Raw genomic sequence first — 11,962 nt, forward strand, 5'->3', positions numbered from 1 at the left:
CTCTTCCTCTTCTCTCATCTTCTTTATTTTTTTAAAGAATACTTGGCTTTGGCTGTGTCAGGGAGCTCTATGACTCTACAACACCAGTGGCAAATGTTCCTGTAAGTGTAAGAGCTTTGGTGCACATCTCTTCATGGCTTGTGAATGAAGAACCAGCACAATTCATTTACAATTTATTTGAGAACATTCTGTGTTGCACATCTAACAGAGATTCATTGGCATCTAATTTTCCCTCATGCACACATTCTCCTGTGAGAGAAGAAAGGTCAGAAATTATGGTCCTCATTTTATAGAAGAGGTAATTGCACAAAAATGAAAACTCACAATGCAAGAAACTACTAGTTTCATTTGCATTAATTTTCACATGACATTGGTAAAAATGTTGTTACTTTATCATTTTCCCCCTCTCTTCTTCAGTCTCTATAGGCAACTCCAGATGACCCACCTGTCTTTTCTTTCAATTTCAGTCCAGCTGAAGCTGTAAGTTCACAAATGAGGCTCTCAAGAGTAAACATTTCCTCCCTCTGGCCTGCATACACTGTGCCTGTAATGGAGTTGGGGAGTCCAAGCCAGAGGGTCCATCCTGCTATTTCAGAACATTTCCTGACCCTCTAGGCCCAGCCAATCAAACTTTAGTATCTTATAACTATCATCCAAACAATCCCTAGTTCCCACTGATAGTTAATAAGGTTGCTGAATTCTGAGATTCAAATAATATTATCTATAGGGTGTCCCCAAAATGTATACACAAACTCTGAATAATTATAAAAGCAGTGTTTACTAAAATACATTTCACTTTCAAAATTGAGCTTTAGCTGTTGAAGTGTGTATACATTTTTGGGGGGACACGCTGTATATGAAAGAACTCTCAAGTAGGCAAACATGAGGGTAGGGAGAAAACTGTCTTTTCTTTTAAAAATAATAAATATCATGTCCAGATTATAGTGGGGATTTTGTGTGTGTGTGTGTGTGTGTGTGTGTGTGTGTGTGTGTTTATTTGTTTGTTTTGATTGTTTTAAGTAAAAATGGTGTCTTGGGTTGGGTCATTTAGAAAGTCTGTAGAAGGTTGTGAGCAAAGTCCAATTACAGGATACTAAGCAGAAAATAAGGGTGAAAAAAGAGAGAAGACAAGGTGGGGGGAGCAGTACCTCATCTGGGCAGTCTGATAAATTCCAATGTGCACATTTGAAATATCAACAGTATCTGGCAACTACTGTCATAGGATTTCTCATAGAAGTAAGCTGGTTAGACTAGAAAAAGTAAAATCCAGAAGAAAAATATGTGAGCATCAAATGGCTACTCTCATATTCTCAAGGGAGAATTTCTACAGAGGCAAACACTAAGGCACATCAACAATTAAAGTCACCAATGGAGGAAGCTGTTTCAGATGTCAAGAAGTTCCCTCTTAGTTGGGTACATCCTTTTCATCCGGTACCCATGGACCTGAAACACTGTTCAGATAAGTGTACTTGATCATAAAAGTATTTCCTTCTTGGATGGCCAGTTAGGAAGGATTTTCCTCTTTCTTCATTTGATGGTTCATTTTCTTTAAAAGATACTGTTAAAGGGTGGATTAAAATTTTTATTTGTTCTTTGAGATTGTTCTAAAAAGATAGAGACTAGTTCTCAGACTCTTCTCAGTCCTGATGACATAAATTCTACTATCACACATCTGGCTACCAGATCAGAAATGTTGGCTCCCAGAAGTTCCTCTGTGCCTTGGCCTTGCCACACCCACGAAGGATTTGATTCCGGAGTCTGGAAATCTGACCTAGATTCTTCAGAACTGTTCTAGTTCTTTTGTATATATTAGCAATTTCTTTAAAAAGATAAAATAAAGTTAAATTAAAATTTATTTTATTTTTTCCATTCCCATTTATTCCCTCTATGATGTCTTCCACCTTCCCTACTGCCCCCACAATCACCACACTATGGACCATGCCCAGTTCTTTCTCTTTTTTGCTCAATCCCTCCCCTCCCAACATTCCCACTTCACTCCACCCCCACCCCCCAACCAGTGCTCTCTTCTTCCTTTTTAAAATTTATCTTTATTGTTGAAAGTATTATAGATGTCCCCTTTGTTTTTTAGTTGTTGTTTTTCCCATTGACCCCCTTCTCCCCACACCTGTCCATCCAAGCCTTCACCACTCTATTGTCTGTGTCCATGGACTATACACATATGTATAAAAGTTCCCTGCTTAAACTTTTCCCTACCACTCCTCCCCCCCCCATCCCCCTTGCCTTCCTGTTGACATTCATCTGTCTGTTCCATGGTTCTATGTCTCTGGATCTATTTTGTTCACCAGTTTATTTTGTTCATTAGATTCCACACATGAGTGAGATCATGTGATATTTATCTTTCTCTGAATGGCTTATTTTGCTTAGCGTAACAGTCTCCAGGTCCATCCATGCTGGTGCAAATGGTAAGAGTTTCTTCTTTTTTACCTCCACATAGTATTCCATTGTGTAAATGTACAATAGCTTATTTTTAATCCACTCATTTGCTGATGGGCACTTGTGCTGCTTCCAAATCTTAGCTATTGTAAATTGCACTGCTATGAACATAGGGGTGCATGTCAGAGCTGTCTTTTTGAACCTGAGAATCCTTTGCAGCTCCTGTCAACTAATACAAGCAGTGCTCTCTTCAGGTCAAATAAGTAATTACTGGAGAAATTTCTATAATTGACTCATCTACACAGAGAAAACGGTTTAATCCAGAAATCTGTTCAGAAATGTATTTGTTTATATGAGTTTCTGTTTCTTATTTCCACTCAATGAAGAGACCTTTATTATTTATTTATTTATTTATTTGTTACAAATTTTTATGAATTTATTGCGGTGACATTGGTTAATAAAATTATATAGGTTTCAGGAGTACAATTCTATACTACAACATCCGTATATTGTATTTTGTGTTCACCACTCCAAGTCAAGTCTTATTCCATCACCTCTTATCCCTCCTTTTTCCTCTTCTACCTCATCCCACCCCTTTTCTCTCTGGTAAACACCATATTGTTGTCTGTGTCCATGGGTTATTTTCTTTCTTTCTTTCTTTCTTTCTTTCTTTCTTTCTTTCTTTCTTTCTTTCTTTCTTTCTTTCTTTCTTTCTCTCTCTCTCTCTCTCTCTCTCTCTCTCTCTCTCTCTCTCTTTCTTTCTTTCTTTCTTTCATCTTTTTTCTTAACCCCTTCATGTTTTTCACCCAACTTCCCCAAATCTTCTCTTCTCTAACAGCTGTCAATTTGTTTTCTTTATGAATCTGTTTCTAGTTCATTTGTTTATTTTGTTCATTAGATTGCATATCTAAGTGAAATCATATGCTATTTCTATTATTCTGACTGTCTTATTTTACTTAGCATAATATTCTCCAGATCCATCCATGCTATCACAAAAGGTAAGATTTCCCCCTCTTTTTACAGATGAGTAGTATTCTATTGTTTTCCCCCAAAATAAACCCTGAAGCAAGGAATCAAGTTAAGATAATTTATTTAGGAATCCTCTGGTGGAAACATTCTTCCTCTGGGAACTAGCCCTCTAATCCAACAGAACCTAATGTTGAGGGAAAGAGAACAATAAATTCTGGAATGGGTTATAGAAGAGTGTATTCCACACCCATTTCTTAGTTTCTACACTTGTGTATATTAGCTAGGATACTAAAAGTATCCACATGTCAGCCATTGGCTTAATAAATATTACTGCTTCCATAGAATAGCAGTCTAGCCACTAATGTTGCCCCTGAGCGGCTACTTAGCTGAGCCTTTAACAGGCCATTCCATCATTTCCTCTGGATCATCTCACCTATGTACCCTGGACATAGGTCGTCTTTCAGGTTCATGGATGGACTAGTGGATGCCCTCCCAAATTATGCCTCCACTGTCACACTTAATGTATTCTAAATTGGGTACTTTGTTCTGGGGAGATTCAGTGTTAGACATGAATGGGAAAATAAAAGAAAATTGGGAAAAAAATTTTAAAAAAGTTTAAAGTAACAAAATGGAAAAGTTTAAGAATCTTGGATGTATGTGCTCCCAGGAATATTATAAAAATTTTCTGAATGAAGGAAATACTTAGGAAGTCTGATCTGTCACATATATCATACAAAGCTATGAGGATTACACGTGATAATATGTATGAGAACTCTTGGTAAAATTGGAAGGCATTACACATGCCATTATTTTTACTGTAATTTTAAGAATTACAGCTTGCAGACATCCATCTCTCTATGTTTCTGATATTGAGATATAAGGAGATTTAATTCCCAAAAAAAGACAATGATTTCTATGTTCCCTTTAAGCAAATACTCCCCCACTCCTTGACACAGGCACTGAAGTCAGAGGTTTCTGTAAGCCTCTCCCTGTCACTCATCTCAGTGTGCCCCACTGAGAGCACAGAAATACACTGCAGCATCCTCCAGCTGGCAGTCTGAGATCCTGAGGCTGAAGTTTTTGGTTGCTTTCTGGAAGTTGACAGAGAAGCGATGATCTGTTGCATTTTGTTGCTTAAAAGCTTCTTGGCGGATAATGAAAATCATCTCCCCGCTGGGAGGTTGTTTGTACCAGAACAAATAATAATCACTCCCACTAGTGTCATATGTGCAGGCCAGGGTCACAGGCTCTGTCTCCTGCACAGACATTTCTGGTTGAGGCTGAGTGACCTTCTGGGCCCAGCTGGATCCTGTGGGAAAGAGAACAGAAAGGACTGCACTGGGAATGGCACCAGAGAGATAAAGCAGGAAGACTCACAGCTGGTTCCCACCCCCACCCACCTTTCCTCTTAATCCAAACTTCAGGCAAAATCCATCACCATTTTGCTTCCAATAGCTGGTATCAATGAGAAAGTAAGATCCCTGTGTTTTTAATTTTTTTCCTACTTTCCAATCCTACTGGGTACTTGCTAAAGCAAATACATGTGCCTTACCCAGGCAGGTGGAGACCACGAATGCCCACAGCACACGCCGGCACACCATGCTGGCAGCTCTCTTCTGCAGGGTGAAAGTGTCTTGTTCTGATCTGAAACTTTGGTACCAGCTGTTCTCGGTGACATCACTGCCAGAACAGGAAATGGTAGGTCAGGTGGGAGGTTAGTTATGTCTTGCTTTAAAACGTTTATCAATGCCTTTTGCTTCAGGGAATAAAAGTTTGGCTATAACTCCAAAGGAAAAAAAGAAGTTAGAATAGTAATTTAGTAAATAGTTTTTGTAAAGACGTGATCTTGGAGAGGAGAATGGTTTAGGTGGGAAAAATGGTATAGGCGAAACTAATGTAATGACTTCAGTTTTTTCTGTAAGCTTTCTTTTTCTTTCTTCTCTCTCTCTCTCCTGCCCCTCCCTCCCTTTCTCCATTCATCCCTTCCTCCCTCCTTCCATCCCTCCCTCCTTTTTGTAGTAAAGCCAATATCATAGTGGTCTCTGCATTGCCATAAAACAGGTTTTAATTATACTATTACTCTTCGGCCAATTCTTTATTTTAAACATTTCTCAAAACTTCAATCCTATATAATAAAATGCTAATATGCAAATTGTCCCCTCAACCAGGAGTTCAACTGGGAGTTCGACCAGGGGGCAGGGCCAGCTGGCCAACTGCCCACGGCCCCTCCCCCGGCTGGCCCAGCCACTGATTGGCCCCAATCAGGGTGGGTGGGCTGGACCCCACCCATGAACGAATTCATGCACAGGGCCTCTAGTATTATGATAATAAAAAACAGCAACACTCAGTCTAGAGAAAATCATAACCAGAATTTTGATATTTAATTGCTCTGTTATTTATTTGAAGACTCTCTCCTTCTTCTCCTTCTCCTCCTCCTCCTCCTCCTCCTCCTCCTCCTCCTCCTCCTCCTTCTTCTTCTTCTTCTTCTTCTTCTTCTTCTTCTTCTTCTTCTTCTTCTTCTTCTTCAAGAATACTTGGCTTCGGCTGTGTCAGGGAGCTCTACAACTCTACAACACCAGTGGCAAATGTTCCTGTAACAGCTTTGCTGCACATCTCTTCATGTCTTGTAATGAAGAACCAGCACAATTCATTTACAATTTATTTGAGAACATTCTGTGTTGCACATCTAACAGAGATTCATTGGCATCTAATTTTCCCTCATGCACACATTCTCCTGTGAGAGAAGAAAGGTCAGAAATTATGGTCCTCATTTTATAGAAGAGGCAATTGCACAAAAAAGAAAACTCACAATGCAAGAAACTACTAGTTTCATTTGCATTAATTTTCCCTTCCTACTGAGTTTGTGTCATCCAATCTTAGGTAAGGCCATCTCTATGGTCCACCTTTATGTAACCTTGTTTCTCCCCTGCATAAGAGAAGAAAAGACTAAATTAAAAGCTGATTTGTCATATACCGAGTGGTGGCATTAACTTTCCCAAGCTGTTTATTATTTCCATTTGGAGAATGTGGTGAACAGTGGGCATTTTGCCACTAACCACAGAACTCCAGAGGACTTCATGGAGTACACCTTTGTGAGTGCTGTAGATGGCACATTCTTTCTCTTATTTGCCACGTAATTAAAGTTCTGCCATGCCTATGTGTGTGTGTGTGTGTGTGAGAATCACATGACATTGGTAATGATGTTGTTACTTTATCACTTCCCCCTCTCTTCTTCAGTGTTTATAGGTAACTCCAGATGACCCACTTGTCTTTTCTTTCAATCTCAGTCCAGCTGAAGCTGTAAGTTCACAAATGAGGCTCTCAGGAGTAAGCATTTCCTCCCTCTGGCCTGCATGCACTGTGCCTGTAATGCAGTCAGGGAGCTCTATCCAGAGGGTCCATCCTGCTGATTTAGATCATTTCCTGACCCTCTGGGCCCAGCCAATCAAACTTTCGTGTCTTACTAGTATATCCATCATTCAATCAGTCCCTAGTTCCCACCAATTGTTAATCAGGTTGCTGAGTTCTGAGATTCAAATAATATTATCTATAGGGTGTCCCCAAAAATGTATATACATACTTTGAATAATTATAAAAGCAGTGTTTACTAAAGTACATTTCACTTTCAAAATTTATCTTCAGCTGTTACAGTGTGTATACATTTCTCTCAAGTTGGCAAACATGAGGTTAGAAAACTGTCTTTTCCTTTAAAAAATAATAAATATTATGTCCAGATGATGGTTGTTTTTTTTGTGTGGGTGTGTGTTTGTTTGTTTTCTTTGTTTTAAGTAAAAGTGGTTTCTTGGGTTGGGTCATTTAGAGTCTGTAGAAGATTGTGAGCAAAGCCTGATTACAAGATACTAAGCAGAAAATAAGGGTGAAGAAAGAGAGAAGACAGGGTGGGGGGTGGGTGGGTGGGAAGCAGTACCTCATCTGGGCAGTCTGATAAATTCCAATGTGCTCATTTGAAATATCAACAGTATCTGGCAACTACTGTCATAGGATTTCTCATAGAAGTAAGCCGGTTAGACAAGAAAAAGTAAAATCCAGAAGAAAAATATGTGAGCATCACATGGCTACTCTCATATTCTCAAGGGAGAACTTCTGCAGAGGCAAACACTAAGGCACATCAACAATTAAAGTCACCAATGGAGGAAGCTGTCTCAGATGTCAAGAAGTTCCCTCTTAGTTGGGTAGATCTTGACTAAAGAACACTGAGGGTTCCAGTCCTAATCACCCCAGACATCTCATGTTTAGTGTTCTTATGACTGAGTCTTTTTCTGAAAATACAGTGAACAAAAAGACTTTTAAAGTCTTTTTTAAAAGGTTTTATTTATATTCATTATATTCATGTACAATTTTCTTTTGTCTGAGGTGATAGACATTGTTTACTAACTCCTGAGTGGGGATCCCATGCATAGAGTGGGGCCCAGTGCATTGGGTGCTCTCTGGGGAACATGGGTTTCCTTTGGTAGGTGGCTGAGTCTCTTGCCTGGGCAGGTTTAATATGCAGGGAGTGGAGGAGCTGGGACTAATGTGGAAGGATGCTATTGTCCCTTGTACTTCACATCCTATTTAACGAAAATGGAAACAGAAGCACCAGATTTATTCTACATCCTTTTCATCCTGTACCCATGGACCTGAAACACTGTTCAGATAAGTATACTTGATAATGAAAGTATTTCCTTCTTGGATGGCCAGTTAGGAAGGATTTTCCTCTTTCTTCATTTGATGGTTCATTTTCTTTAAAAGATACTGTTAAAGGGTGGATTGACAGTATTTGTTCTTTGAGTCTGTTCTAGAAAGATATAGACTAGTTCTCAGACTCTTCTCAGTCCTGATGACATAAATTCTACTATCACACATCTGGCTACCAGATCATAAATGTTGGCTCCCAGAAGTTCCTCTGTTCTTTGGCCTTCCCAAACCCAAGAAGTATTTGATTCCAGAGTCTGGAAATCTGACCTAGACTCTTCAGAACTGTTCCAGTTCTCTTGATGTACTAGCAGTTTCTTTAAAAAAAAATAAATTACAGTAAGTTAAATTAAATTTTGTTTTATTTTTTTCATCCCCATTTATTCCCTCTATGATGTCTTCCACCTGCCCTACTGCGCCCACAATCACCACACTATTGGCCATGCCCAGTTCTTTCTCTTTTTTGCCCAATTCTTCTACTCCCAACATTCCCACCTCACTCCACCCCCACCCCCCAACCAGGGCTGTCTTCTTCCTTTTTAAAATTTATCTTGATTGTTGAAAGTATTATAGATGTCCCCTTTGTATTTTAGTTGTTGTTTTTCCCATTGACTTCCTTCTCCCCACACCTGTCCGTCCCAAGCCTTCACCACCCTATTGTCTGTGTCCATGGAATATGCACATATGCATATAAGTTCCCTGCTTAAACTCTTCCCTTCCACCCCCTTCTACTCCCCCCACTTCCCGTTGACAATTCATCAGTCTATTCCATGGTTCTATGTCTCTGGATCTATTTTGCTCATCAGTTTATTTTGTTCATTAGATTCCACATATGAGTGAGATCATGTGATATTTATCTTTCTCTGACTGGCTTATTTTGCTTAGCATAACATTCTCCAGGTGCATCCATGCTGTTGCAAATGGTAAGAGTTTCTTCTTTTTTACCTCCGCATAGTATTCCATTGTGTAAATGTACAATAGCTTATTTTTAATCCACTCATTTGCTGATGGGCACTTGTGCTGCTTCCAAATCTTAGCTATTGTAAATTGCACTGCTATGAACATAGGGTTGCATGTCAGAGCTGTCTTCTTGACCCTGAGAATCCTTTGCAGCTCCTGTCAACTAATACAAGCAGTGCCCTCTTCAGGTCAAATAAGTAATTACTGGGGACATTTCTATAATTGGCTCCTTTACAGAAAAAACTTAGGTTAATCTAGATATGTGTTCAGAAAGTTATCTGTTTATATGAGTTTCTGATTCTTATTTCCAGTCAATGAAGAGACCTTGATTATTTATTCATTTATTTATTTATTACAAATTTTTATGAACTTATTGGGGTGACATTGGTTAATAAAATTATATAGGTTTCAGGTGTACAATTCTGTAGTACAACATTTGTATATTGTATTTCGTGTTACCACTCCAAGTCAAGTCTTATTCCATCACCACTTATGCCTCCTTTTTCCTCTTCTACCTCATTGCACCCCTTTTCTCTCTTGTAATCACCATTATGTTGTCCGTGTCTATGAGTTATCTTTCTTTCTTTCTTTCTTTCTTTCTTTCTTTCTTTCTTTCTTTCTTTCTTTCTTTCTTTCTTTCTTTCATCTTTTTTCTTAACCCCTTCATGTTTTTCACCCAACTTCCCCAAATCTTCTCTTCTCTAACAGCTGTCAATTTGTTTTCTTTATGAATCTGTTTCTAGTTCATTTGTTTATTTTGTTCATTAGATTGCATATCTAAGTGAAATCATATGCTATTTGTATTACTCTGACTGTCTTATTTTACTTAGCATAATATTCTCCAGATCCATCCATGCTATCACAAAAGGTAAGATTTCCCCCTCTTTTTACAGATGAGTAGTATTCTATTGTTTTCCCCCAAAATAAACCCTGAAGCAAGGAATCAAGTTAGGATAATTTATTTAGGAATCCTCTGGTGGAAACATTCTTCCTCTGGGAACTAGCCCTCTAATCCAACAGAACCTAATGTTGAGGGAAAGAGAACAATAAATTCTGGAATGGGTTATAGAAGAGTGTATTCCACACCCATTTCTTAGTTTCTACACTTGTGTATATTAGCTAGGATACTAAAAGTATCCACATGTCAGCCATTGGTTTAATAAATATTACTGCTTCCATAGAATAGCAGTCTAGCCACTAATGTTGCCCCTGAGCGGCTTCTTAGCTGAGCCTTTAACAGGCCATTCCATCATTTCCTCTGGATCATCTCACCTATGTACCCTGGACATAGGTCGTCTTTCAGGTTCATGGATGCACTAGTGGATGCCCTCCCAAATTATGCCTCCACTGTCACACTTAATGTATTCTAAATTGGGTACTTTGTTCTGGGGAGATTCAGTGTTAGACATGAATGTGAAAATAAAAGAAAATTGGGAAAAAAATTTTAAAAAAGTTTAAAGTAACAAAATGGAAAAGTTTAAGAATCTTGGATGTATGTGCTCCCAGGAATATTATAAAAATTTTCTGAATGAAGGAAATACTTAGGAAGTCTGATCTGTCACATATATCATACAAAGCTATGAGGGTTACACGTGATAATATGTATGAGAACTCTTGGTAAAATTGGAAGGCATTACACATGCCATTATTTTTACTGTAATTTTAAGAATTACAGCTTGCAGACATCCATCTCTCTATGTTTCTGATATTGAGATATAAGGAGATTTAATTCCCAAAAAAAGACAATGATTTCTATGTTCCCTTTAAGCAAATACTCCCCCACTCCTTGACACAGGCACTGAAGTCAGAGGTTTCTGTAAGCCTCTCCCTGTCACTCATCTCAGTGTGCCCCACTGAGAGCACAGAAATACACTGCAGCATCCTCCAGCTGGCAGTCTGAGATCCTGAGGCTGAAGTTTTTGGTTGCTTTCTGGAAGTTGACAGAGAAGCGATTATCCGTTGCATTTTGTTGCTTAAAAGCCTCTTGGCGGATAATGAAAATCATCTCCCCGCTGGGAGGTTGTTTGTACCAGAACAAATAATAATTACTGTCACTGGTGTCATATGTGCAGGCCAGGGTCGCAGTCTCTGCTTCCTGCACAGACATTTCTTGTTGAGGCTGAGTGACCTTCTGGGCCCAGCTGGATCCTGTGGGAAAGAGGACAGAAAGGACTGCACTGGGGATGGCACCAGAGAGATAAAGCAGGAAGACTCACAGCTGGTTCCCATCCCCACCCACCTTTCCTCTTGATCCAAACTTCAGGCAAAATCCATCATCATTTTGCTTCCCATAGCTGGTATCAATGAGAAAGTAAGATCCCTGTGTTTTTAATCTTTTTTCCTACTTTCCAATCCTACTGGGTACTTGCAAAAGCAAATACATGTGCCTTACCAAGGCAGGTGGAGACCAGGAATGCCCACAGCACACCCCGGCACACCATGCTGGCAGCTCTCTTCTACAGGGTGAAAGTCTCTTGTTCAGACTGAAAGTTGGGTACCAGCTGTTCTCGGTGACATCACTGTCAGAACAGGAAATGGTAGGTCAGGTGGGTGGTTGATTATGTCTTGCTTTAAAACGTTTATCAATGCCTTTTGTCTTTTATTTCAGAGAATAAAAGTTTGGCTATAACTCCAAAGGAAAAAAGATGTTAAATCTCTAATTTAGTAAATAGTTTATGTAAAGATGTGATCTTAGAGAGGAGAACGGTATAGGTGGGAAAAATGGCATAGGTGAAACTGATGTAATGACTTCAGTTTTCTCTGTAAGCATTCTTTTTCTTCCTTCTCTCTCTCTCTCCTGTCCCTCCCTCCATCTCTCCCTTCCTCCCTCATCCCTCCCTTTTGTAGTCAAGCCAATATCATAATGGTCTCTGCATTGCCATAAAACAGGTTGTGATTATACTATTATTCTTTGGCAAATTCTTTATTTTAATCATTTCTCAAA

The 11,962-nt window shown here is 39.1% G+C and overlaps 1 gene segment (V, D, J or C); it reads right to left on the minus strand.

Annotated features, from left to right (window-relative positions):
* Positions 1-11,459, minus strand: part of LOC102429626 — a 291,722-nt gene extending 280,263 nt beyond the window's left edge. The window contains 2 exon segments of the C gene segment in view: positions 10,873-11,166; positions 11,411-11,459. Coding sequence covers positions 10,873-11,166; positions 11,411-11,459 — 343 coding nt within the window.
* Between the last annotated feature and the right edge of the window lie 503 nt (positions 11,460-11,962).

The sequence above is a fragment of the Myotis lucifugus genome, unplaced genomic scaffold (genome assembly GCF_000147115.1).
Source record: "Myotis lucifugus unplaced genomic scaffold, Myoluc2.0 scaffold_297, whole genome shotgun sequence".
Lineage (NCBI taxonomy): Eukaryota > Metazoa > Chordata > Mammalia > Chiroptera > Vespertilionidae > Myotis > Myotis lucifugus.